At 32.8% G+C, this 27,846-nt stretch overlaps 4 protein-coding genes and 1 pseudogene across 6 annotated transcripts; 2 read left to right on the forward strand and 3 right to left on the reverse strand.

The window, feature by feature from the left end:
• Positions 1-197: 197 nt before the first annotated feature.
• On the reverse strand, positions 198-7,007 carry LOC103495388 (disease resistance protein RUN1-like). Of its 3 annotated transcripts, none has more exons than XM_051084740.1 (6): positions 6,408-7,007; positions 5,202-6,300; positions 4,808-5,083; positions 1,626-2,738; positions 1,060-1,546; positions 198-914 (listed from the first exon to the last, which is right to left on the reverse strand). In XM_051084740.1, the coding sequence occupies exons 1-6, from the start codon at positions 7,004-7,006 to the stop codon at positions 880-882; spliced, it is 3,609 nt and encodes a 1,202-aa protein (XP_050940697.1). In that variant the 5' UTR covers position 7,007; the 3' UTR covers positions 198-879. The 3 variants fall into 3 exon arrangements, with proteins under 3 accessions (XP_050940697.1, XP_008455151.1, XP_008455159.1); XM_008456929.3 differs by having other exon boundaries at positions 1,056-1,546; positions 6,408-7,006; XM_008456937.3 differs by having other exon boundaries at positions 1,056-1,546; positions 6,427-6,611.
• Positions 7,008-8,244: 1,237 nt separating this feature from the next.
• On the reverse strand, positions 8,245-13,458 carry LOC103495375 (disease resistance protein RPV1-like; annotated as a pseudogene).
• Positions 13,459-14,674: 1,216 nt separating this feature from the next.
• LOC103495367 (pre-mRNA-splicing factor SLU7) lies at positions 14,675-20,534 on the forward strand. Its single transcript, XM_008456897.3, has 11 exons — positions 14,675-14,886; positions 15,620-15,689; positions 16,079-16,242; positions 16,326-16,438; positions 17,242-17,655; positions 17,761-17,896; positions 18,008-18,307; positions 19,302-19,518; positions 19,888-19,991; positions 20,105-20,173; positions 20,289-20,534. The coding sequence occupies exons 2-11, from the start codon at positions 15,674-15,676 to the stop codon at positions 20,364-20,366; spliced, it is 1,611 nt and encodes a 536-aa protein (XP_008455119.1). The 5' UTR covers positions 14,675-14,886; positions 15,620-15,673; the 3' UTR covers positions 20,367-20,534.
• Positions 20,535-21,482: 948 nt separating this feature from the next.
• Positions 21,483-24,817, forward strand: LOC103495359 (GDSL esterase/lipase At1g54790). Its single transcript, XM_008456886.3, has 5 exons — positions 21,483-21,957; positions 22,710-22,910; positions 22,991-23,157; positions 24,036-24,306; positions 24,395-24,817. The coding sequence occupies exons 1-5, from the start codon at positions 21,504-21,506 to the stop codon at positions 24,661-24,663; spliced, it is 1,362 nt and encodes a 453-aa protein (XP_008455108.1). The 5' UTR covers positions 21,483-21,503; the 3' UTR covers positions 24,664-24,817.
• Positions 24,818-24,954: 137 nt separating this feature from the next.
• On the reverse strand, positions 24,955-27,029 carry LOC103495349 (UPF0603 protein At1g54780, chloroplastic). The gene is made up of 3 exons (XM_008456874.3): positions 26,479-27,029; positions 25,678-25,870; positions 24,955-25,333 (listed from the first exon to the last, which is right to left on the reverse strand). Exons 1-3 carry the CDS (start codon positions 26,926-26,928, stop codon positions 25,086-25,088), a joined length of 891 nt encoding a protein of 296 aa, XP_008455096.1. The 5' UTR covers positions 26,929-27,029; the 3' UTR covers positions 24,955-25,085.
• Between the last annotated feature and the right edge of the window lie 817 nt (positions 27,030-27,846).

A 27,846-nucleotide genomic window follows, 5' to 3' on the forward strand; every position in this document is an offset into this window, starting at 1 on the left:
AACACTAAATAACACATCTGTTTCCATCTAAAAAAAAAAAAAAAAAGACGCATTGTTATTGGTATCTCTATCACTAGCTAGCTAAGGGAGAAAGTGAAGATATTGAATACCTAATCAAATGTAATCATAATAAAGAATCTAAATTGATTCACTTTAATATAACAATTTAAAATTTTAGTAATATGCTTTGGACGATATTTTTGAACAAAATCTAAATTAAATAAGAATAGAGTGTTCAATTGATACGTACACTTACAAAAGTTATTGAGCGTTTAAATTGATGTTAATTATCATAGAGTTTAAATTAATACAAGTACCAAACAGACTAAAAGGACATTTAAATGTAAATTTTTACTAAAAATTGAGAGCTTCAGAGCAAGGATGTATCAACCCCTTCAATCAGAATCACACCATCACCTCTTCCGTCATAACTGCAATATGAAGCTTTTATCCAACAATGTGTATAAAACCAGTCATGTACATCCTGATAGCTCTTGGCTTCACGAAGGAGTATCAAATAGCGTTTGGAGGATATTGTGTGGGTTGTGATATTCGTTCCTCTTTCACCATCTCCACACTTACGATGGTGGACCGCCGGCGACCAGGAATAGCTCAGGAGTTGTCTTCTTTTGATATGGAAAAAGCTTGTAGAATTATCTAAAGCTTCACCGCATTGGCCCTCCATCCCTTTAAATTTATTGCATAAAGAGTTGGCAAGTGCAGTGCCTCCCATGCCTCCACATATATATGTGCCATCATTATTTGTTACGTGCAATGGAAATATCATAGGTTGTATGTTGGAATCAATTATTGCTTCTGGATCATAATTTCCTGCATGTAACATTGCTGCTTTGGAATTTGACAGGCAAGAGACTGTTTCTAAAAAGCTTTTGAGAAGAAGATCCTCAATATCCCTATGCCATTAAACAAACAAAATCATAACATACTCATCTCCCCCTTTGAGATCTATTATATACTCTCACTCCAAAAAAAAAAAAAAAAAAAAAAAAAAAAAAAAAGAGAATAAATAAATAACAAGTTAACAATCAACTTACAGACTTTGCAATTTCTCCAGTTGATAAAAATCAGCATAATTTACCATCGGCCACTTGACATCCATTTGTATCCCATGGAGCTCTTCAGTGACATGAACACCACACCTTGTTATAGTTGCATTAACCTCACTATGTGCTTCATGAACCTCAAACCAGACCAAAACTTTATTCCAATCATTCACCTCCATGGAACCCCACGCTAGAGAAGTTGTTACTAACCACATATATTCTGATTTTGATGGAAGAAATGGTCTTGAAAATGAAGAATGGAGTTTACTGCAGATGAATATACTACATGAAATTTGGGCTCCTCTTTTAGATGAATCTCCATTCACTTTGAAACTAACACAGGCAGCCAAAGTTCTTTCCATGTCTGGATAGTGACGAAAGCTAGCTGTCACTAAATTGGATGTAGTCTTATAGCTGAACCATTCTGGAATCTCAATCCCCGTTAATAAAAACTCTCTTGAAATCTCACCCAATGTGAGGTCCTATAGAGAACAAGAATTCATAATGCATTAAATTGTTTACAAGATAAGAATATAAATTGAATGGAAATTAGAGGCGAACCTGTTTTTTTGATATTATATCCACAATGTTATCTGGATTTCGAGCCAACGATTCACAACCACTGGCATCCATTTTTTGTATATTCTCAGGAAGGTTTGGAATTTCTTGAAGAAACTTGCAATTCCTTAATTCAAGATTCCACAAGGACATGAACTTGTGGAGACATGAGGGTAAACTAGAGAATTTGTTTTCAGACAAGCGTAGATCAGATAAGAAAGGGGCAACATCACATAATAATTCTAAAAATTTTGCATTTGATATGTTGCAAGATTCAAGATCCAACAAAGTGAAATGGGCACATAAACTTTCATTTGGTACTAGTAAATGGGGAAATTCTAAGCTCCAGGAAGCTGTTTCCATCATTTTTGAAGGAGAGCATACTTGTTGGATGGTTGGGATGGTTGGGTCCCATGTATGGGGAAACATTCCAAATATAGAACAGCCACTAAGAAGAAGATTCTCAAGATTCCTTAACAAATAAATTGTATTGGGAAGGGAGATGAGGTTTGTGCAACCGTTAAGTTTTAATATAGAAAGGTTAGTAAGATATCCAATTGATGAAGGTAACTCCTTTATGGCAGTAAAATCCATATCCAATTCCCTTAAAGATTTCATGTTTTCAGCAATTGTTGGGAAGCTTTCAAGCTTACAACACCCAGAAAGTAATAAATTGGAAAGAGACTTTAACCTGAGATAGCTTGGAAGCTTTACCAGTTTAGTGCATTGTCTAAGGTCCAGATGATTAAGCTTATCCAAAGATCCAACAGATTCATGAATCACTCTTAAATTTGTGCATTCTTGGAGATACAATCTCTTAAGGTTTGATGCTGCAGATAAGTCTGGAATTTTTTCAAGCTTTTTGCAGTAACAGAGATTCAATTCTTTAAGAGAACTTAACATGAAATAGCCTCTTGGAAGCTTTTGAAGGTTACAACAACCATCAAGGTTTAGGACACTAAGCTTATAGAGAGAAAAAACAGACTTATCTATCATTCCTAAATTTGTGCAATTGATGAGATGCAATTCTTCAAGATTTGATGCCGGAGAGAAATCATTAATTTGCTCTAATAAAGTAGAGTAGCTAAGATCAACATGCTTCAACCTTTCACAACCCTAAAACACATTGAAAAAAAAAAAACCAAAAGGAAAAGGAGGTATGTAATTGCCATACAAAACAAAATTTAGATAAAATAGTGGCTAAAACAACAATCGTAAATATAGAAAAATATAGAATATAGGTAAAAGAAATTGTATAATAACCATTAATCAATATTATGTCAGTTCAGCTGTACTCATGTTAGCAACAATGCACTTTTTACAACTATTAGTTTGATACATATCGATAGTAAGTGTGTTTTATAAGTTTAAAATGCAACTTAATACAAAAGTTTAAAAAAATATAATTTAGGCACGAGAGAATTAGTTAAATTAAACATAGTTTTGAATTAAATTTTAGTTTATAAGTAATTAATTAATTAATATTATTGTAAAGTAACCATTATACCTAAAATATATTATCTTGAATTTAGTAGATTGTAAACTAACCATTTAATTTGATACCTTAAACAGAATGAGAATGTAGTTTAGTCTTTTTAATTATAGGGTTATCATAACCTTAGTTTTATCCCCTCAACCTTTCTTCAACCCTTCCTCAATTCATTTTTTTCTCATTTATAATTTTTATATTTATGAGTTTTGTTCATTTTAATCTTTTTATTTTAAAAACACAGCTTGTTTTTTAATTATGAATTTGGTATAATTACATTATTAAAATTTAAATTTTTTCCTTTACTCTTGAATTAGATAATTTATAGTGATTTCACAATTAAATTTTTAATTTAGTTACATTCAATCAACTCTATGTTTGAATTCATATCAATATATTTATGAAATTAAAATTTTAATATAAATCTCAATCTCATTGTTTTTTTTTAGTTAGCTAGGATAAATATCTAAGGAATATCAATTAAATAAAAAAAATGGTAAAATTTTAACAAACTACCATAAATTGATTAAAACAATTAGAAAATCATAAGGACTATTTGAATAATTTAAAAATTGGTGGGGCTATAATTTAACAAATCTATTATTTAGATGCAGTTTGTCTATATTTTCCCACTTTCATAATGTTAATTTGGTTATTAAATTAAGCTTGGTTAAATTAATATAACAAATTTTTTTGTTATAGAGGCGGTAGATTCATGAATTTTTTACCCAATAATTGTTGCAAAATGACTAAAATAAATATTTTGAAAGTATAAATCACCGTTAAAAAGAATAAAAAATAAAGTTAATATTTTAAAAGTAGACTAAAATAAATTGAAGAGAAACCTAAAACTAGATTCATCGTAATTTTTCACTAGAAAACAAAACTAGAGTTTGTAAAAGCGTTGATTATTATTTTCTGTTTTCGGTAATTCGCATTTTCAATTGTTATTTACCCTTATTTACATATTTACAGGTTGTGTGTCATATTCATGAAAACCAAATTATTGAAACGTAACGTATACTTAAAAAATGTTGAAAATAAACAATGTGTATGTTGAAATTGAATAACGTAGTTAAATAAATTAAGGCAAATTATTTTATGAAAACTAGGACAATTTAGTAAATTAAATATACGAAATTTGTGTATTTGATTTATAATATGAATTAATATATATATATATATATATATATATATATATATATATATATATATATATATATATATATATTTATCATAACCCTACCCACATAACCCTTCTCCCAAACATATTTTATCATAATACTTCCTCCATAACCCTTCCACTAAATACATCTTTATCGTAATCCTAGATTTGTCATAACACTAGTTTTATCATAACCTTAACTCCCATAATCCAACCCTTTCCCCAAAAGACCCCTTGGAATTAATCCATGTAGATCATATCACTAATAGGAGTATATTAATGATAGATCATATGACTAGCATAAGTCTATGGTTGTGCGATAGATCACTATATCATTAATAAACTTTGATATAATTTGCAAATTCTTTAAAAGTATGTGATTAGCACGGGTTAATCCATGTTAAATTTTGCTAAATCACCTATTTGTGATTTTTTTTTTCCGGTGCAGTTAAGCTACCCATTAAAACTTTTTAAGAAAATCAATGAAGAAATCTCCAGTCAAATACAGATGCAAAAAGAAATATATTTTACCTCGAGCCTTTTCCCAAATCTTTTGATGGAGCTATGTCGCAAATCAAGTCCAACAAGATTTTTGGTAATGAAGCATGACGGCAAAGATCGATGAGCAAATCCACGCCACTCAATCCACTTTAAGCTATTAGGTAGGTACTTAATCTTTCTACAAAATTGTGCATTTCGAATGATAAGCAATCTCAAATTTTTCATGCTTCTAAATGCTTGTGGATCTACATTTAGCTTTGTGGGATTAGGCAAGTCCAACTTTATGGCTTTAACTGCATCTGTTCCCTACAAAGTCATATATTTAGTAATTTAACATTACTGACAATTTAATTACTTTGACAAACATTTATATATTATCAGGTGAAGTCCAAATTATTAAATACTTTAGGTAGGAGTTACTCACTGAATTATTAACAAACACCTCCCAAATGTCCTGCACCAACCACAACCTACTCCTCTTTCCAGGCTCAGATGATTCATTATGAACTATGCTACGACCCATTTGTTGTATTAACTCATGCATTTGCACTCTATCCGTTTCAATAGTAACAAGTGAAAGATCCACGAGTATCATAATTCCAAAATCTATGTTCAAATGGCATGCACTCAACATTTTTTTAGCACAATTGTATTCTTCTCCCACAAGTAAACAAGAAATATCAAGGAAAATATCCTTTGCTTTGTCTTCAAGTCCATCAAAACTTAATTGAAGAACATCTTTAATATCTTTTCTCAAAGAGGTTTCAAATTCATCTAATATACAGTTCCATTCTGCTTGATCTCTGCCACGAAGGAAAGAACCCAAAACAACGAGTGCCAAAGATAGACCTTTACAATAATTTGTAGCACGTTCTGAAAGGCCTAGATAATTACTTGATGGATGGCTTTTCTTAAAAGCGTGCCAACTAAAAAGTTCAAGAGCATGATCTTGATTCAATTCTTGAATTTTATGCTTTTGATCATCAAATCCATGGCTAAAAAGTAAATGCTCATTCCTTGTCGTCACAATGATTTTGCTACCTCGACCAAACCAATCACGACCACCAACCAGTGCTTCTAATTGCTCACGATCATCCACATCATCAAGAACTATAAGAACTTTCTTTGAACACAGTCTACTCCTTATGATGTTAATTCCTCTATCACGGCTGACAACCTTCAAATCCTCCTTTAAGATGTCATTGAGTAAGGTTTCTTGTAGTTTAACGAGCCCATGCTTTGAAGCTTCTCGTCTAACATCTTGTAGAAAGCAACATCCTTCAAATTGGTTAGCAATTTTGTTGTACAAAGCCTTAGCTAAAGTGGTCTTACCAATGCCTCCAATGCCATACATCCCCACCATGTTAACACCCTCGGACCCAATATGAGAGACCAACTCCTCAATTTTCCTTAATCGAAAATCAATTCCAACTGGATGCTTGGCTACATGTAGTAATTGCATTGGATTTAATACAGACAACACTCGTTTAACAATTTCTTGGATAAGTTCAGCCTCATCCTTGCTGTTGTAAAGTAACATCATACAAAAAAAAAAATGAAAATAGGAAATAGTAGATAAATTTAAACTTCACTTAGACAATGAGTCTTGGGAAATTAAAAAAAGAAATACCAATTTGCTAGATCCCAACCAGACAAACCAGCAGCAAAAGTCAAAGCTTCCTTCCATGGTTGAATCTTGTTGGTCAATAACTTATTAGCTTCATGTTTGGCTAATGCTTCCCCAAACCCACCGGTTTGTTTTCGAACCTCGGACGGATCCACCTTGTAGAACACCGGCAAAACCGCTTGACTTTTGGATTTTTTATACTCAATTATTTTCACCAGTTCATCCAAACACCAAGTTGAAGATGCATAATTTTTAGAGAAAATAACGAGTGAAAGTCTAGATCGCTCTATAGATTTGAGAAGAGACTCAGAGATTTGGTCACCCCTTTTGAGTTTGTCGTCTATGAAGACGTTGACTCCCTTTAGACGCAAGGCCATATGAAGATGACTGATGAAACTGGAGCGAGTGTCTTCTCCTCTGAAACTAAAAAACACATCATAATCGTAGTAATAGAGAAAGTTGGGAGAAGAAGAAGAAGAAGAAGATTCAACTGGAAGAGCAGAAGAACCCATTCTCTCACAAAAACAAAACGCAATGAAAAAGAAAATGGTAAAGTGATTGCGTTCTACAAAAAAAGAAGAGTCCGCGTGGGGATTCCACATTTCCAATCATTGATTGATACAGTTTCCTTTCCATCCAAAGACTTTTCTTCACCACTTCCATTTTCCCGCCCTCTTTCCTTTATTAATTACAATTATAAATTAGTTTCAATTATTACAAATATCTCTCAAAGATAATTTTATCGTAAATTTTAGATGAAGATCGTTAAAAGTTTTGTTTCAAAAGTTCCTCTCAATTATCGAGTACATTCGAATTATAAAAAGTTAAAGTCTACTCTCATAATTAGTACATGAACTCAACCCATTAATATCGCAAAAATAACTCTAAATTAAAAATCTCTATATAAATTTAAAATATTTCGATTTATTTGAAAATTATTTGAAGGTTACTTGAGCTCGGAAAATATCAATTTACAAACAAATTATATTTGGGCGTCTAGTGATCTTAATTTTTTAGTTAAGTCTAAGCAATAGAGACTCCTTCTTTAAAGAACTTGAGCTCGCCCCAAGTCTCTGAGACTCCTTTCACGTTATTATACCTTTATGTTGAACAAAATCTTCTTTGTTCAAATGCATGCCTTAGGCTTTTCCTAATTTTATTGGATCTCTTCTCAATGAATCACATAAATATAGCAAAGTCTACGAGAAACTCTTTGCAATATTGGTGTATTATTAACAACCGTTTAAATAAATTGGACATATTTTGTTGTATTTGCAACTTTTTTTAAATTATTAATTTGATTGGTGTATTATTAACAAAGGTTTAAATAAATTAGACATATTTTGTTGTATTTGTGATTTTTTTAAACTATTAATTTGAATCTAACTGTTACATTTGTAACTGTTCTTTTATTTTTAAGCTTTTAAGTTTGTGCTATTTTATCGTGGAACTTTTGGTGTGTCAATTTTTTATATGAAACTTTTAGATTTGCTTGATTTTTTATTCTAAATTTCAAATGTGTTTTAACCATGAACTTCAAACGTTAAACTAACCGTTATATTTCATTTAGATAAAGATAGTGTAACTTACAATTTTATCAATTAAACTTATAAACTTCATTTAGTACATCAATTTAGACTTTCAATTAAGATTTATTTTGAAAAATAGTCCATACATCAATTCTTGTCGTAAATTTTATTAATAATTCAACATCCAAAGAAATCACAAACTTCATTTTCTCTTCGTCGACTCAGACTGCAAAAACACTCACTTGAAGGTTTATACCATTTCTATTACTACAGTTGGTTTATCATGCTTGAAATGTCTCTAAACTAAGAGATTTGAAACCAAAGCCATAGAGTCCTTTTATAGAGCTTAAGATCCCATTACTTTCTAAAGTAGATAATATCACACTAATGGGAAGATTTGTAGAGGTTTTGTTCGTGTTAACACATAGATCAGATAAATTGCTCAATTTATCGATGAATCTACTAAGCCCTAGCTCAGAGAGTCAAAGAAAATCAAGCAAAAATATGTTCTCACTATCAACCGTATATCGCTCTCACACAGCTACCTGTTTGGGATGTATCATAGTTTCATTCCAAAGAAGTAAATAAATAACAAGCAAACAATCAATAGCGACACTGGGATTGATGTAGGCTCACTTACAGATCTGGCAATTTCTCCGGTTGATAAAAATCAGCAAAAGTTACCACCGGCCAGTTGAGATCCGTTTGTAACCCATGGAGCTCTTCTGTGACATGGACACCACAGCTTCTCATAGTTACATTCACCTCATCTTGTGCTTCAAACCAGATCAAAACTTTATTCCAATCCTGCACCTCCATGGATTCCCGAGCTAGAGAAGTTGTTACTAACCACATATACTCTGATTTTGATGGAAGAAATGATCTTGAAAAAGAACAATAGAGTTGATTGCAGATGAATATATTGCATGAAATTAGGGCTCCCCTTGTAGACGAATCTCCATTCACTGTGAAACTAACACAGGCAGCCAAAGTCCTTTCCATATCTGGATAGTGACGAATGCTAGCAGTCACAGAATTTGTAGTAGACTTATAACTGAACCATTCTGGAATCTCAATGCCCGTTAGAAAGAACTCTCTTGAAATCTCACCCAATGTAAGGTCCTGTAGAATAAGAATGCATATCCATAAAATTGTTTACAAGATAGAAACCAATTGAATGGAAAGAGATGAACCTGTTTTCCTGATATTACATCTACCAAGTTCTCAGGACTTCTAGCCAACGATTCGCAACCAGTGGCATCCATTTTTTGTATAATATCAGGAAGGTTTGGAATTTCTTGAACAATTCCTTAATTCAAGATTCCATAAGAACATTAACTTATGGAGAGATGAGGGTAAACTACAGAATTTGTTTTCCGACAAGCGTAGATCAGATAAGAGAGGGGCTTCATTAAATAAAGTTTCCAAAAAGTCAGCATTTGATATGTTGCAAGATTGAAGATCCAAAAATGTGAGTTTGGAACAAAAAATTTCTTTTGGAATTAGTCAATGGGGAAATTCTGAGCTCCATGAAGTTGTTTCCATCATCTTTGAGAAAGAGCATGCTGGTTGGATGATTTGGCCCCATTCATGGGGAACAATTTCAAATCTAGAACACCCTCTAAGAAAAATATTTTCAAGACTCCTTAACAAATACAATCTTGACAAACAAATTGTATTGGGATGGGAGATGGGGTTTGTGCAACCGTTGATATTTAATCGAGAGAGCTGAGTAAGATATCCAGTTGATGGAGGTACCTCCTTTATGGCAGTAAAATCCAAATCCAACAATTTTATAGATTTCAAGTTCTCAGCAATTGTTGGGAAGTTTTCAAGCTTCCGACACCCAGAAAGTCCTAAATATTGTAGGGACTTTAAGTGAAGATGGCTAGGAAGTTTTGCAAGATTAAAGCAACGTCTAAGGACTAAGGTAACAAGCTTATCCAAAGATCCAATAGACTCATGAATCATTCTTAAATTTGTGCAATCTTCAAGATATAAACTCTCAAGGTTTGATGCTAAGGATAAATCTGGAATTCTCTCAAGTTTTTTACAGTAAGAGAGCTTCAAATGTTTAAGAGACCTTACCATGAAGTAGCTTGTCGGAAGCTTTTTAAGGTTAGAACAGCCATCAAGGTTTAGGATAGTAAGCTTATCAAGAGAAAAAACAGACTTATCAATTTTTCTTAAATTCGTGCATTCGCTTAGATGCAATTCTTCAAGGTTTGATGCCGCAGGGAAATGAGGAATTTGCTCTAATAAAGAAGAGTAGCTAAGATTAACATGCTTCAACCTTTCACAATCTTAAAACACATGGAAAAGAAACCAAAAGGAAAAACGGTCGTAACTGACATACGAAGCATAATTTAGATAAAATATTACAGAAATAGCGACTAAAAGAATGCTTGTAAATATAGAAAAATAGAATATATGTAAATCAATAATAACCAATAATCAATATTCAAGTAAACTAATAATACCCATATACAAAAGTAAATCAATGATATATATAAGTAGATCAGTGATAAACTCAATCCATATCAAGATTAGTAATCTATATACATTAATCCACAGTACTAATCCGTAACTATTGCATAAAATAGCAACATACTTCTTACTACTATTTTAGTTAAGGAATATTGTAATGAGTTGAAAAAAGAATCTGATTTTCGTATTTTCTATGATTTCAATTTTACTCTCATTTATGTATCTTAAAGTATATTTGACTTGTCTTTGTAAAGTTGATTGATTTACCAAATACAAAGTTGATTGATATACCAAATATAAAGTAATCATATAGCATGACTTTAATTACGTTATGGCAAATGCTTGTTCGAGTATGGTGAATATTGTTTTTGTTTTTTGTTTCCTTTTGATATGAAATTGATTTCATTTGATCAGTGTATCAACAAAATAACATTGTTTGTTTAAAATACAATGCTACCCGTTTACTAATTTTTAAAAATTATCATATTATCATTTTTTTTATTACAAAACTACATATTTTGAACTTTTCTAAAATGAAAGCTACCCATTTAATTTCTAATAAAAACAATGAAGAAACCTCCAATCAAGTAAACATCCCGTAGAAGAATAATTTACCTCAAGTCTTTTCCCGAATTTTTTGATGAAGCTATGTTGCATATCTAGCCCAACAAGACTTTTTGTAATGAAGCATGACGGCAAAGATCGATGAGCAAATCCATGCCACTTAATCCACTTTAAGCTATCTGATAAGTGTTTAATCTTTGTAGAGAATCGTGCATTTTGAACAATAAGTACTCTCAAATTTTTCATGCTTCTAAATGCTTGTGGATCCACGTGTAACCTTGTAGGATTAGCCAAGTCCAACTTTATGGCTTTAATTGTATCTGTTCCCTACAAAGTTATAGATTTAGTAATTTAACATTACTGACAACTTACTTTGACAAACATTTGTTGTCGTGTAAAGTCCTGGAAATAAGCAAATTTTCGATACTTTGCGTAAGAGTTACTCACTGAATTATTAACAAACACCTCCCAAATGTCTTGCGCCAACCACAACCTACTCCTCTTTCCAGGCTCTGGAGATTCACCATAAACTATTTTATGGCCCATCTGCTGTATTAGATCATGCATTTGCACCGTACCATTTTCAACCGTAATAAGCGAAAGATCCATGAGTATTATAATTCCGAAATCTACATTGAGATGGCATGCACTCAATATATTCTTAACGTAGTTAACTTCCTCTCCCACGAGTAAACAAGAAATATCAAGAAAAATATCCTTTACTCTGTCTTCGAGCCCATCAAAACTTAATTGAAGAATATCTTTAATATTATTGCTCAAAGAGTTTTCAAATTCATCCAATATACTAATCCATTCTGTTTGATCTCTAGTACAAAGGAAAGAACCCAAAACAACAAGAGCTAAAGGATGACCTTTACAATAACTTGTAGCACGTTCGACAAGGCCTAAATAATTACTTGATGGATGACTTTCCTTAAAAGCATGCCAACTAAAAAGCTTAATAGCTTTGTCTTGATACAATCCTCGAATATTGTGCATTTCATCAAATCCATGGCTAGAAAGTAAATGTCTATTCCTCGTTGTCACAATGATTTTACTACCTTGACCAAACCAATCACGTCCACCAACCAATGCTTCTAATTGCTCGAGCTTATCCACATCATCAAGAACTATGAGAACTTTCTTTGAATGCAGTCTACTCCTTATGATGGTAATTCCTCTGTCAAGATTGACAAACTTCAAATCATCCTTTAAGATTTCATAGAGTAGGTTTTCCTGTAGTTGAACAAGGCCATTGAATTGCTTTGAAGCTTGTCGAACATTTGATAGAAAGCAGCACCCTTCAAATTGGCTAGATATTTTATTGTACAAAGCTTTAGCCAAAGTTGTCTTACCCAGGCCTCCAATGCCATATATCCCCACCATGTAAACACCAATATCGACTCATACTCATTTTGTGTCCAATAATGGAATTTGTTTCCCTTCTTGAAAAGATAATGTGAGCGAAACTTCATGTATTCTAGTTGAGAATCAATTCCAACTGGATATTTGGCGACATATAAGGGTGTGCGAGTGCGATTTATTGTAGATAACACTTCTTTAACAAGATCTCAAATAAGATCAGCCTCCCTCCTGTTGTCAAGTACATAATCATATCAAAATTAAAGAATGATGTACACACAATTAAATGGCATCTTGAGAGAGAATGGATCTTAAAAATTGTACAGTGTGCTCGTTGATAAATGAGTAAAAAAAACATGGCATTGAAAATGAGATCTGGAAAAGATAGCACAAGCAAGATTTTTGTAAAAATATATACCTATAAGCTCCTAGATTCCAACCAGACAAGTTAGCAGCAGAAGTTAAAGCTTCCCTCCAAATTTGGGTCTTTGTTTGGAACTTAGCCTGATGTTTGGCCAATGCTTCTCCGAAGTTACTTCGTATATCCGACGGATCCACCTTATAGAAAACTGGCAAAACAATTTGGCCCTTGAATTTCTTACACTCAATTATGTTCACCAATTCATCCAAACACCGGCATAATTTTCAGAGAATAAAACAATAGAAATTAAAGCTTTCTGTATAGATTTGAAAAGGATTTCAGAAATTTGCTCACCCCTTTGGAGCTTGTCGTCTATAAAGACGTTAACACCCTTTTGACGCAAGACCATATCAAGATGACTGGTGAAATTGGTGCGAGTATCCTCTCCTCTAAAACTAAAAAAAACATCATAACTCCACTCGAAAGCGATGGATTCTGTTACAGCAGTGGAAGAACCCATCAGAAGAAACGCAGAGATTGAAGCAAAGAAAAACCGGGAACGCCAACGGCAATGTTTGTGAAGAAAACAGAGCAAAAATGAAGAAGAAGAAGAAGAATGGAATAAATAAAGTGGAAAAGTCAAAAGATTGGCCTCTCATTTCTCAATAAGCCGATGTCAGTTCTTCCACGGAGCAGAACAGTTCACATTGAAGAAATGGGGCATCGCTTGACGATTGATTCAACTTCCATGGAAAGACTTTTCTCCAGAGCTTGCACTATTCCCGCGCTCTTTAGCTTATCTATTAATTATGGTTAAAATAAAAATATCATTCAAAGTCTTAGAATTTTATATATATAGTCCTCAAAGCTAAACTCAAAAACACAAACCTAACTACTTGATATTTTGAAAGTTATGGATTAAATTAAAAATATTTCGAAAAATCTAGTCAATATCATAAATATTATCAAAATAGATGCTTGATTATACTTTAGTGTCTGTTGACATGATTGTTGTAGGTGTCGGAGAAGATATTAAACTCGTGTAACTTCCTTTTCATGCTCGTTAAAGTATACATTTTGTAGGTTTTATAAGATACATATAGTTAAAATTTTCAAATAAATGGGAGAAATATTCCTTTTTAGATTTTCTTAAATTATCTGCATATTTTATTTTTCATTTTAATATTATTATATTTTATTGATTGTGCCTCATTTTTACCACAATTAAAAAGTATTATGTCAATATGTTTACCCATTTATAGACATACAATTTTTATTTTTATTATTCTTTTTGAAGCACCAACGAGAAATACAAAAAATATTTGGAGCATCAACAAGAAATACAAAAAATATATAGACTAAATAGTACCTAAATCAAATTGTAGCAAAAATTAAACAATATTGGTACAAGATCTTCTACCAAATATAAAAGATCTTGGTACACGATCATGATAACAAAAATTAGTGAGGCATTGGTATTTCCCATTGTAGGTCAGGGACATTTTTGTTTATTATATTTTTAAAGAACCCTTATTTTGTATATATTGAATTAAGATTCACAGCTGTAATTTACATTATGAAAATTATTTTTGGGTTCAATTTTATTAATAATTTTAGGTTAGTTTAATTTATTTAAATACGATGTACTTAAGATCAAGTTGAACTAAGAGGTAAGAGTCAACACAATCCAATCCAATCCATAAATTTTGAGTTGGGTCATCGGGTTTTTTTTCTTCGTAATTAAAATTATTTTTCTAAGTTAAAATTTTTGAAGGAAAAGTGTAGTAAATAACCTAATATATTATATCAATTTTAAAAAATTATAATCAAACAAACAATTAATATTACATTACATCAATAATAACAATAACAAAAGAAAAATTGGGTTGAATAGTATTGACCGGATTAATCAACTCGGATTGGTTAGCGGTTTTTTTAACACCCCTATATATATACGCCTGAACCGCTCCAAAACTTCTTTCCCCTCTTCGGTTCAATACCCAGTTCGAGCAGATCTGCGTCGTCGTCGGCTCTCCTCCCACCGCAAATCGCCCCCCTTCGTTCTTTCTCTTCTCCGGCTTGTATCAACTCTCATCGAATCCCGAACAGTGACTCCTTCTTCTTTTCTTCAGAGCCACGTTTGTTTCAGCTGTCTTTTTTTCTCTCCCGTCGAGTTTCGGTAAAGACCACTCTTATTATTTGATTCCAGTTTAACGCTACTTATTTCTAACCCCTTCTAGGCCAGTTTTAGGTCTTAAATCTCTGTTTAGATGTTTCTGAATTCATTTTAAGTGCTTTAATCTAGTTTATGACCCTTTGGTTCTATCTATTAGATTACTCATTCCAAATGCATTATGAGATTTTGAATAAGGTTTCGAACCAAGTTTTTTTTTTTTCGTTTTAATTATTAATTAGGAGTCTGCAGTAAAGTAAACTTCTAAAGTTAGATTATGTGACCTATTAAATCAGTTTGTAAGCCATAGTCATATTCAAGATTATTTTGAGGGTTCTCTTATTTCTTCTATTCTGGAATCTATCTCTTGTACCTTTTGTTGTGCGAATTTGATGAAACCCAGACATATGGAAATATACCCGATAATTGAATTACAAGATAAACCAATTTTTGGAGGTACTTGGACCCTCCCATTCTTGAGATCACTCTCAAGCCCTAATTCATTCTCCAAAATATTTTCTATCTTCTTCATTTCCCTCCTTGTTTATAACCAACGAGTGTAACGAACCCCCTAATTAGTTATTAGTGTACCCTTAATAGTCTAATAGCACCCTAATATACCATTTCTATCAGAATTTTCTTGGAAGATTAATTTTCTGTATGTTTGCCTAATTCTGTTGCCAATTGCCATAAGTATAACTATATTACTTACCTATGTCTTCTTTTCTATTTTGGCTAGGGTTCTCAATAACATTGGCCTTACTCTCTAATAACCCTTCGGTTTCTTCTGAAGATGGCTACTGCATCAGGTACATTTCAAATGAAATAATTTTATCTATAACAAGAAGTCTCGGTAGAATTATGAACATAGTTTCACCTTTTCCGTGTCTTGCCCGATTTTTTTTTTTTTTTTTGGTGAGTTGTAGATTGTTGAACTAAAGGTGGTTTTGGTTCTCTCCTCTCTCTTTTGAAAATGATACGTGATTTTTCATTTAGCAGATGAAAGGAAACTATTGCTCAAAGTACATTTGCTTCTTCTTTAATATTGTTGAATCTAAGTTCAGACTGAAAACTAAAAGGGCAATAGGAGATGGGATTAATCTTAGGCGACAGTGGTTACCCTATTAAGTTAGAATAGAATAAAGCTACCATCCTATTATAAAACATTGTTTTGATTGTTCTCTCCTTGGCATTGCAGTTGCTTTCAAATCTAGGGAGGATCATCGCAAACAACTGGAATTAGAGGAAGCACGTAAAGCAGGGCTTGCACCAGCTGAGGTCGATGAAGATGGGAAAGAAATCAACCCTCATATTCCTCAATATATGTCCTCTGCACCTTGGTATCTTAATGCTGAGAGACCAGTAAGTTTTTCTGTTTCTCACTCTTTTCCTGGATTTTATGTTTGTTGTTCATGATGATTGAACTTCTTTGGATCTTATTCTAGAGTTTAAAACATCAAAGGAAATGGAAATCAGATCCGAATTATACAAAATCCTGGTACGACCGAGGTGCAAAAATACATCAGGCAGACAAGTATAGGAAGGGTGCATGTGAAAAGTAAGTAAGATGAATGTAGGGGACATTGAATTAGATCTCACTTTTTATTAATTGTTTTTCTGTGAAAAAAATGTCCATATTATTGGCTTAGAACTGGGAGATTCTTTTGAATGTGGATGGCTAAGTTTCCCATCAGGAAAACAAAACTATTGCCTTTTCTCTTGCCTGTGTATTTAGTACATTTACGTACTAGTGGCACTTCACAATGCTTGTATATGGTAATCTCTATTAGAAGAAGGAGCCTTTAAAATCATGGGCTATGACTCTATGGCTGCGTAACTTTTGCTGGATATGCATAGTTCTTCATTCATAATCATGAGGTTATGGATGCGTTAAAAACTCTTTCATTTTGAAGGTTTGAAAATATGGTTTTATTCATTTAGAATTTTTGATTGCTCTATTTCTGCAGCGGTCTAAGAAAGAAAATTTTAACTAAAGATTGAATGCACGATCCTTGTAGTCTACTTAGGAGGTTTCTTATGTTGGCCACCTTGCATCCCTAAATTCAATTATTTTGTAGATGAGTTTGCTCTTTAATTTTTTTCGGTGTAAAAGGATGCAATTTAAATTTGTCACCCTGGCTCAACTGCAAATACATGATCTAACAATGACATTAAATTTTCATATGTTACTGTACAGATAGGTATAGTCTAAAATATTATGGGTTTGGAATCATGATCTTAAACTTTGTGATATATGGAAGTTTCCTCTTTATCTTAATTTTCCCAATCTATAGTTTTTTCTAATTTTCCAATGTTTATTTTTATTTTCTTATGACTTAACTGATATATTTGCTTGTCCAGTTGTGGAGCAATGACACATGATTCAAAGTCATGCATGGAAAGGCCCCGAAAGGTAGGAGCAAAATGGACAAACATGCACATAGCACCTGATGAAAAGATAGAGACGTTTGAACTTGATTATGATGGAAAAAGGGATCGTTGGAATGGCTATGATCCAGCAACCTATGCTCGTGTCATTGAGAGGTATGAGGCTAGAGATGAAGCAAGGAGAAAATTTTTGAAAGAGCAACAACTTAAGAAATTGGAAGAGAAAAATACCAAGCAGAATGAAGATGATGAAGTTAGTGCTGAAGATGAGGATGAAGATGATTTGAAAGTTGATGAGGCAAAGGTAGATGAAAGCAAACAAATGGACTTTGCCAAAGTTGAGAAGCGAGTACGTACAACAGGTGGTGGAAGCACAGGAACTGTAAGGTACAGTATGTAACCATTTACGTTTGTTTATCCTTTTATTCCTCCCTAGCTTAGCTCTTTTCTAGAGCATATGGATTTTTTACTAATTACTTGTTCACATCTTAGGAACTTGCGAATTCGGGAGGATACTGCTAAATATCTTTTAAATCTTGATGTTAATTCTGCTTATTATGATCCCAAAACTCGGTCCATGCGTGAAGACCCTCTTCCTGATGTTGATCCAAATGAGAAATTTTATGGAGTAAGAATCTGAAACAAAATAATGAAGTTTCTGTTTGGTCTCAATTATAACAACGTAATACTTATCGGTTCGCATTGATCTAATCTTTTTTTATCATCTCTGTTAAAATAGGGTGATAACCAATATAGAATCAGTGGGCAAGCTTTGGATTTCAAGCAACTCAATGTGCATGCCTGGGAAGCATTTGACAAAGGTCAAGATATCCATATGCAAGCTGCTCCATCACAAGCTGAACTTCTCTATAAGAACTATAAGGTTATTAAAGAGAAGTTGAAATCACATACGAAGGATGCCATCATGGAGAAGTATGGGAATGCTGCTGCCGAGGAAAAGCTGCCTCGGGAACTTTTACTGGGACAGAGTGAGAGGCAAGTTGAATATGATCGTGCTGGCAGAATTGTTAAAGGCCTGGTATTAAATCTAATCCGAACAGTCCTTTTTTCCCCTCACAGAGGACTACTTCATTGTCATGTAGCATATTTGACCGACTATGAGTTAATATATGATTTTGTTTTAGAATAATGTCCTTCCTGTCACATTTTTACTGTTACTTCTGATGAGATTAATACCTAACTATATTTTATTTTCTGTATCATGCTTCCACACTTTATCAGACTGATTATCTGGAAGCATGGAAAGGAGTCAAAATTTCTTATCCTGTTTCTGTTTGTTATCCCATGCGTGCTTGTGGATGATTAGTTGAATTCTAATAATGAAGGCATCATGGCAACTGTTTATATACATTCTCTCATTTACAATGTTTTCTGCTTGGTCATTTGAGTATATTAAGTTTTAGTCATTATGTTGGGATCTATTGATCCACTTTTAAGAATAGTATCTTCCTTGATATTCAAGTTCTTGAAAATAAATGTTGTGTTGTCTATCCAAAAATTTATAAAATAAATATTATGTATAAAATTTATCATTCATTATATCTATCCATTGACAATTAGTACTTGCTAATTATGATTTAACAATGTCATATTTTAGTGTCTTTTCACTTGTTTTCTGAAACAGCGAAACTAATAGATTCTGATTACAATGCTCAACCACAAGGTGGTTTGCGTTGTAGTTAATGGAGCTATATAGCCAAAATTTGGTCTAGCCCTTCAATGAATTTTATCTACTCCAGTACACTTGAACTTGATATTTTTTTTTATAAAAGCTATTAAAGCCAATAAAAGTTATAATATACTAAGGGTTATAATGCTGTTCATTCAATCTCAAATTAGAAAGTTTGAGATTAGAACTGTTGCTGTTTTTGTATTTTTTGCATTTCATTTTCTCATTTTAATCTTCTTATCTCTGTTGTCTCTGTCATGTTTTAGATGTGTGAGAAAAGCTTAAGGTTTGAAATTACTGATTGATTGTGATTTGCCTTCTAATTCCTTTTTCCCTCTTGAAGGAGATGGCTCTTCCTAAAAGTAAATATGAGGAAGATGTTCTCATTAATAATCACACGAGTGTTTGGGGATCATGGTGGAAGGATCATCAATGGGGCTATAAATGTTGTAAGCAAACCATACGGAACAGCTACTGCACTGGAGCTGCTGGAATTGAGGCCGCTGAGGCATCAGCAGACTTGATGAAGTCTAATATAGCTCGTAAAGCAACTTCTGAAGGTTAGTGTACCTAGAAATTCATAATACCTTCCTAAATGTGGTTAGTCCTGTTATTTTTACAAAAATTGGCTTTCATTTTAACTACATGCATAAATGGTTGGAACATTCTTGTTTTGGAATTTTTTTTTATGCTTCCTTAGTTTGGCTGATGATTGTATCCGTTACACTAAATCAGATTTCCGTGTCCATAACACTAAATATATATATATATATATATATACATACATACATACATACATACATATATGTATTGAAAAATGCACTTTTTTTCTTCACGAATGTAACCGTTGATTAGCTATTATATGCTTGCTACTTTTATGTATGAAGTTTATAATGAAATCCTGAATGGTTTTTTTGACAACAAAACAGATACACCAGCCCCAACGGAAGAGAAAAGGCTGGCTACATGGGGAAGTGAAGTACCCGATGACCTCGTCCTTGACCAGAAGAAGCTTACCGAATCTCTCAAGAAGGTATGACATTTAATTGCCCATCCCTGCAGTAATAACTCATGTTATAATCAAGTTTAAAATCTTGGTTTTCTCCTAGTCACTTGTTTCTTACACGAGATCTTTTGTTTCACTAGGAGGATGAAAGAAGAAAAGAGGAGAAAGATGAAAGAAAACGTAAATATAATGTGAGATGGAATGATGAGGTACGTAATTTTCTCTCGTTTTGATCAAGTGTAGGGGGTTCCGTCACTTAGTTTGAGTTATGTGTTAGATTTGTTCTTTTTTGGGCTCAAAATAATGCAACCTGGCCTTGTGCAGGTAACTGCGGAGGACATGGAGGCGTATAGGATGAAGAAGGTACATCATGATGATCCCATGAAGGATTTTCTCAACTAATCTAGCAAGATCGATGTATTGTAATATACGTTTTTATTTTAACAAGAAACAACAAGTGAATGATCCAATGAGATACAAAAGGGGACTCGATTTTAGTGTATACAAAAAGTTGTTCCTATTTGTAAGAAAGTGAGCCAAGTTTAGTTGTAATAAATGTTTCAATGAAAATAGTCGTCTCCAAAACTTAGCTTTGAGTATCTAAAATTGCCTTAAATTATTGATAACAAAGTCAAATATATATACATCGAACATTAATCAAGATGTATATAGATAAATTTTATGATCACCATTGTTTTTTTTAATGCTATTGAACTCTCAACCCAATTGAATATTGCAAGTTTTATCTTGTTTAGAGGTTAATTCATCCACTCATTTAGTGTTAAAATAAGTTTGATTAATGAACAAATTAATCCTTACATACGCTTGGTAATAAATTTGATTGAAAAGAAAACTCAACATCATTTTTTCTATAAAGTTTTATTAATTTATCCTTTTGAACAATATATATATATATATATATATATATATATTAAAAAAGTATTGAATTAAATGTCGGAATAAGAATTTGAATCAAGAATTACATTTGAAGTGAAAACTTAATGCACGCATTGAAGATGTAATCTAATTAAAAATTTAAGAATTAAAGTAAATTTTCTCGTTTATTTTTTCATGTATAATAATTTTCTTTGTTTAGTCCATTTTATTTTTAAATTTAGTTTTTTTTCGAACTCCTTTTTTTCGACGTATTTTAAAAATGTTCATTTTGGTTATTGTACTTTAATTTTTATTTGATCACTGCCTCTAAAGTCTAAAGAGACAATAATGTTAAAAATGCCAAAATCGACCCTATAATAAGGTGGTTTTGTACACTTACTTATTAACCAAACAATTAATAAACAATAAAAACTAAAATAAACAAACGAAGTTTAATTAATATAATACCTTTACTATCTATCTTGAAATAAAAAAAATGATTCCTTTTATCTTATGTTAGAAAACTACGTAGTAGTTTACGCTCTCTAACTTAGCTTATGCTATAATTCAAAGTATAATATTTAAAGTTGTAACCATAAATTACGGTTGATTGCAAGAAAAAACTTCCAATCTTGGGATTCAACCAACAAAATAAGAATCTACATGAGTCTCTTTCACAAAACCCTTTTCTACTTCTCTCTAAACCTCTTTTGCCTCCTTTCTTCTTCTTCTTCTTCTTCTTCTTCTTCTTCTTCTTCCTCCCTCTTTCTGCTTACTGAACTGACTGACCCACCACCATCACCAACCCTCTCTTCTCCCCCTCACATTCCCATATATGCTTACATTCCCTATGCCACTGGCATTTCCCCATCCTCATCTGTTCTACCCTCCATGGCCTCCGCCGTTTTCCTCTTCTTCCTCCTCTTTTTCGGTCTTCCGATGGCCAGATCCAGCCCTTTCAACCGCCCCGCCGTTTTCAACTTCGGAGACTCCAATTCCGATACTGGCTGTCTTGTTAGTTCCGGGATTGAGACCATCGGCCCTCCTTATGGTCACCTCTTCTTCGGAAACCCTTCTGGAAGATACTGCGACGGCCGACTCATCCTTGATTTCCTCTGTAATCTTCTTCAATTCCGTTTTTCTTTGTTTGATATTAACTGTCATCAAATTATTACTTTTTTTATTTGATAATTAATATATATATATTTTTTCTTTCAATTTTATTAGAGGACACATTACTAAATCCTTTTTGCATAGATTGAAGGAGTGGCATATATATATATTTATTTCTTCCATAAATAAATCAATAAATTATTTAGACTCAATAACCTTTTAAAATACAAAGTCTACATCATAAAATAATAAAAATTGATATCAAATATGATGATTTTTTTCTTTTTACATTATAGACTAAATTGTTATAAAATTTGAAATTACAATACCAAAATTCTTACTTATCAGAGTTCATGAACTAAGTTGATACAAAATAAGAAGGGTGTATTTTTTTACTTAATTATTTTTTATTTTTCATGTTTTCAAAGCGTTGAGCAATGAAAATATACGGTGAGTGTATAATAGAATTGATCGAATCATGTAAGGAACGAGGTTCGAGTCTATTGGTCTGTTAGGATACCTCCATTGCATAAGTTTAGTGTCCTCGAATTTACAATTCCTGCATTGGGCTGTATTTTAAGAAAATTCAAATGGGACTGATCATAAAAAAATGTTCGTATCTTAAGTCAAAAAATTCTTAACAAAGAGCTTTTGATCTTAATTCAATTTGTGTCTTTCAAAATGATTTAAGGATTTCAGTGATTAAGATTCCTGATTTATTTTTGGTAGATGCATAGTAACTAAGATTTTCTGCAGTGGATGCAATGGATATGCCTTATTTGAATCCATATCTTGATTCCATTGGCGCGCCAAATTTCCGCAAGGGGTGTAATTATGCGGCTGCGGCATCGACCATTCTTCCGGCGACTCCTACATCTTTTAGCCCTTTTTCATTTGGGGTTCAGGTGAATCAGTTCATTCATTTCAAAGCTAGAGTTCTTGAGCTTCGATCCAAAGGTATGATTATCAATTATCACGAGCTTTAAGATTTTGAATGATCAAGGAAGGAAGAATGACATTAACCATTCTTCTTTTAGATAAGAAACTTGATAAGTACCTACCAGACGAAGATTACTTTGAGAAGGGGCTTTACATGTTTGATATTGGCCAGAATGATCTTGCTATCGCATTTTACTCCAAAACTTTGGATCAAATTCTTGCTTCAATACCCACCATTTTAGCTGTGTTTGAGACTGGACTTCAGGTTTGATTCAATGCTTTCTTTCCGAATTTTGGCACAATGATAGTTTAGTTTGGATTCATGATAGTTTAGCTTGAGATGGGATGTTTAGTGATTAGAGCTTTAAAAGTTTTGGAAATACATCCCTAAACTCGAAGGGATGTATTTTAATTAAAAGTAATAGCTGTTTCAATTTAAAATTTGAATTTTTGAGACCGTATCTATTTACATCCTTCATTATATTCCATTTGAAAAAACCTAAATTTATGATTAATCGTCTAGACATTTACTGGAATCATCCATTTTGTAAAACTGACATTTGAAGAAATCTACATACGTTTGAGAATTATTACATGAATGATTTTCAAATATAATCTTAAAGAAGAGTCCAAATTGTTTGACTTGTGAAACTTTAAGAATTTAATTGACTTAAATTATAATGTGATCGAATGAAATTGGGAAGGAGTAAATGATACTTATAAGAATTGAAGGTTTAAAATGATGCAATTATTAGTTCAAGAGTGTAGAGGTATAAATTGATTTTGGCTAAAAATTTAAAATTAAAAAATTCAAGTCCTTTCAACTATAGATCTCTTTGTTTTGCTATCAATTTGGTACCTTTTATTATTATTATTATTATTATTATTATTTTCTTTTAGATCAAGTAAAGTTGGTTTCTAAAAAAACAATGTGATAACCATTTATCATAGCAAGTCAATTTTTTTTTCTTTTTGAAAAAACAGAACTCAGAAATGAAATGAACTATGTGTTTTTCCTTAAATTTTAAGGATGCATTTGACAGAAATATTATAACTTGAGCGAATGGGGTGAGGAAGAAAGTCCAAGTTTAGGCCATTTGAAATGGTTTTATGCTTATGAAGCCATTGTTGCCTAAATTTCAGAAATTGCACAAACAAGGGGCTAGGAATTTTTGGATTCACAACACTGGTCCTCTTGGATGTTTGGCTCAAAATGTAGCTAGATTTGGAACTGACCCATCAAACCTTGATGAACTTGGATGCGTCAGTTCGCACAACCAAGCTGCCAAGCTCTTCAATCTACAGCTCCATGCTCTCTGCAAAAAACTACAAAAACAATATACAGATGCGAATGTCACATATGTCGATATCTATACAATAAAATCCAATCTCATTGCCAATTATTCACGATACGGTTAGCATCTTACAGTGTTTTTGTGTACATATTTTGGCCTCATTTGTAATCATGTAAGGAAACAACATCTTGCATTGGTTGTTGGCAGGTTTTGAACAACCTATTATGGCTTGCTGTGGCTATGGAGGTCCACCACTCAATTACGACAGCAGAATCGTCTGTGGGCAAACTAAGATATTGAACGGGACAGTGGTCACAGCAAAAGGATGCGATGATAGCTCGGAGTACATCAATTGGGATGGAATTCATTATACAGAGGTTGCAAATCAGTATGTGTCATCACAAATACTTAGTGGAAAATATTGTGATCCACCCTTCTCTGACAAAATGCCTTTCCTTCTCAAGCTCAAGTTCTAGGCTTGATTTAATAATTTTCATTTCCATGATATCTTTGCCATCCTAATATGTCTAAATGTAGGGAATTGAAATAAAGATACGACCAACAATGCTCTTACGTTTAGACACTGTATATTGTGTAGCTAAATAAAAAAATTACAATGATTTTAAACAATTATTGGAACATCATAGAGAGGTACACTCTCTCTTTCTCTCTTAGTCTTGAAAATGTGAAAAGTTGACTTTAGGGTGGATAAAATCTTCTTGAAATTAAAGGTGATAGGGAATGGACATGATACTGAGCTATAGAAATAACTCAAACTCTTGTTTTATAACAGGTTTCTTGCAAATCAGCTTGTAGTGATCCTCTTTGTACAACATCAATGTTATACATTTGAATGAGAAAAAAGTAGATGGGAAGATCTGCCTCTTACACATTTCTGTTACTTCTTGGATACATAAGCATAGTATTGAGCCATAGGAACAACAAAGGCTATGACTAACAAACCTCCAACGACAAGACTAAACTGTCCTCGTTTCTCCTCGGTTTCTTCCCTTGTTTTGAAGTTCGATTCACGCTTATTGTCTTTAAATGAAGGACCACCTGGATCTGGAAGGCCATCAATGGCAGCCACTAACCGCTTTGCACTGCTGTATATGGCTTCGTTATATTTTTCATCAGTAGCTAAGACTGCAGTTACACAAGTAACAATCTTAGTCAGTTACAGTTTGAAGAACAATAAAGTAATAACTACTAGCATGATTCACAAGTACTAGTTGGGAAGGATATTGACATATGATAGGATACAAGATCGTCACATCAAACACATACACTCAATTTGAAGTTCAACGATAAGATACAAGTGGACTTAAGGCATCTACTAGATGTGAATGAGTTACAATTTAAGTTTAGAAAGAGAGGTAGTAGAAATTGTTGGCTGAAAAGGCTGAGGAAATTGCAATAACTGCTTTAGGTGGGGAGTTTTGTTCAATGTTGATGAGAGTGAAGATTGAAATAAGTGGTAGTTAGTTTACCTGGGAGATTCTCTGTTACTGTGGCATCAAGAATATTTTCTCCAACAGCTTGGATAAAGGCAGGGCCACCAGTAATGGCTCCTTCTTTCTGACTGGTGACAAGAACAACTATGCCTTTGTTGTTTCCATCTTCCACTGTGGGATACCAACGCTCCAAAACTTGATCAGCATACTCAAATGCATCAGCTTTGCTCTACAGCCACCAGGTTATTAATTCATATCAGAGTTCGTACATCTCCCTTTTCATTTGATATCTTAGTGTGTGTACTTAATACCATAGGTTCACTATTCCGAGAAGCTTTTCCCACCCAAGAGTTTCAGGGCCTTATTTGATAATCGTCTGGTTTTTATTACTAAGCTCATAAAACACATTCTACATTCCACCTATAAGTTTCTATCTTTGGTTACCCAGTTTCTAGTTTCTATAGTCAGGTTTTGAAAACTAAAAGAAATAGCTTTTTACTTTTTGGACTTTGACTAAGTATTCGAGTGTTTCTTTCAGAGCTCAAACTAAGACCTTCTGATGGCCTTCATTTTGAACAAGCCATCACAAAGTGATGCCTACTTTCTGATAATGTATATTATAAACATTTTCAAAATTTCATAAACATCCACCAAGTTCATCAACAAATTCCTCTAAATTAGAATTATTACGCTGTAAAGGATACTCTTCAAGAATAGTTCTACAAAGTGGATCACAGCAGAGTAAAATGAACATTCAAAACCCAACAGCTTTTCCAAACCACAAGAATTCAGTTTCTCTCTCTAGAATTTGAAGGGAGATAAAAGAAAACAACTTACAGTGAGCTTTCTAACAGTGACAAAATCAATATGAAAATTCTTCCTCGTCTCCAAATCCGTCAACAACCTCTTCAAATCTGACTTCGTAACCCGACTAAGAACTCCAGCATCGTCCACCACATGTGTTTCCTTCGGCGGCCCATCATTGAGAACATCAAATTCAGACGCTAGAGCATTATGCCCAGCCAACAACGGGGAAAAGTTAAGCGCCAAAGAAATCGCTACAGCCGCCAACCCATGTTGGAGATGGGAGAACCAAGTCGAAGGAACTGGGAGAGATGATCGGAGAGACTTGGGAGGAGAAGGTGTTTTGAGAGAAAGTGAAATGGGTTTTGATAAAGAAACAAGATTTGATCTGGGTTGGGTGGAATAGAGGGAAAGATTCTTGGAAGAGGAAGGTTTAGGATTGAGAAGAGGAGAGAGAGAGTGAGGAGAGAGAATGGTTTCCATAGGAAGATGAAGAAGAGATTCAGATATTGTGAGACATGGAATGGAGAGGGAAAATGGGAGTGAAGATCTGTTGGTTCCATGAGAAATTGAGTGGTTTGGATTTTGTTTGGTAGGGACAAAGTACACTTGTGAGTATGGATAGTGTTTATATGAGAGCCATGAAAATGTTTTGAGGTCATTTTGGTCCTCAAGAGCATTTTACATGATGGATAATTGTTTTTCATTCCTTTTCCCCCTAATATATGTATACTATATTTTTTTATATAGAAGACTAAATTATAATGAATTAATACCCAAAATTATTCTTATAATTCAAAAGTTTGAACATTATTCCTCAATTTTCACAGGTATTTGGAAAATTCATTTGGAATATTAATAAAGTATAATTTCAAGGAGAAATCATGACTTACAAATTGTGTCGTAATCATACCAAACTTCATTTGAATTTGTTTTCTAAGTCACTACCATTCATGTCATGTCGTATAAAATCATTAAAAAATTTCTACTCCAATAATATTTTTGAAAAGATTATGAAAGTTCAAGATAATATTGTAACTTTTAAAAATATAGGGATACTTTTAAGGAAAACAGTCAAAAATCAAAAAAATTGACAAAATATTTATATATAATGGCTAAATTGTATACACGTTATTTTTGGACTTTAGTGATATTTTGTAATTCAGGTAAATATATTGTGATATTTTTTTATATATTTGAAATTACCCTATTTTACAACCAATAATAAAGATAAAAACAATTTCTTATTGTCAAACCAGAATTTAGCTAACTGACATTTCTACATATCTTTGTACTTAAAAAATAAACTTTCTTACTCTTTAACTTTTTTAAAAATAATGTATAAAAATATATGAGTTTTGAAAACAAAATTTTGCGGTCTAGGTGAAAAAGAAAATTGAC

This window comes from Cucumis melo, chromosome 5 (assembly GCF_025177605.1).
Source record: "Cucumis melo cultivar AY chromosome 5, USDA_Cmelo_AY_1.0, whole genome shotgun sequence".
In the NCBI taxonomy this organism is placed as follows: Eukaryota; Viridiplantae; Streptophyta; class Magnoliopsida; order Cucurbitales; family Cucurbitaceae; genus Cucumis; species Cucumis melo.

Bases quoted from the DNA above. Each gene is read 5' to 3' on its own strand.
- LOC103495388 (XM_008456929.3), bottom strand. From the start codon at position 7,006: ATGTGGAATCCCCACGCGGACTCTTCTTTTTTTGTAGAACGCAATCAC. The intron at 1,547-1,625 runs GTTCGCCTCTAA...TGTTCTCTATAG, and splicing joins ATATAATATCAAAAAAACAG to GACCTCACATTGGGTGAGAT. The intron at 915-1,055 runs GTAAGTTGATTG...TTAATGGCATAG, and splicing joins CTGGAGAAATTGCAAAGTCT to GGATATTGAGGATCTTCTTC.
- LOC103495359 (XM_008456886.3), top strand. From the start codon at position 21,504: ATGAGTCTCTTTCACAAAACCCTTTTCTACTTCTCTCTAAACCTCTTT. The intron at 22,911-22,990 runs GTATGATTATCA...TTCTTCTTTTAG, and splicing joins TCTTGAGCTTCGATCCAAAG to ATAAGAAACTTGATAAGTAC. The intron at 23,158-24,035 runs GTTTGATTCAAT...CCTAAATTTCAG, and splicing joins TGTTTGAGACTGGACTTCAG to AAATTGCACAAACAAGGGGC.
- LOC103495367 (XM_008456897.3), top strand. The intron at 16,243-16,325 runs GTAAGTTTTTCT...ATCTTATTCTAG, and splicing joins ATCTTAATGCTGAGAGACCA to AGTTTAAAACATCAAAGGAA. The intron at 18,308-19,301 runs GTATTAAATCTA...TCCCTCTTGAAG, and splicing joins GCAGAATTGTTAAAGGCCTG to GAGATGGCTCTTCCTAAAAG.
- LOC103495349 (XM_008456874.3), bottom strand. From the start codon at position 26,928: ATGGAAACCATTCTCTCTCCTCACTCTCTCTCTCCTCTTCTCAATCCT. The intron at 25,871-26,478 runs GTAAGTTGTTTT...TGGTGGCTGTAG, and splicing joins TCACTGTTAGAAAGCTCACT to AGCAAAGCTGATGCATTTGA. The intron at 25,334-25,677 runs GTAAACTAACTA...GTGTAACTGCAG, and splicing joins AGTAACAGAGAATCTCCCAG to TCTTAGCTACTGATGAAAAA.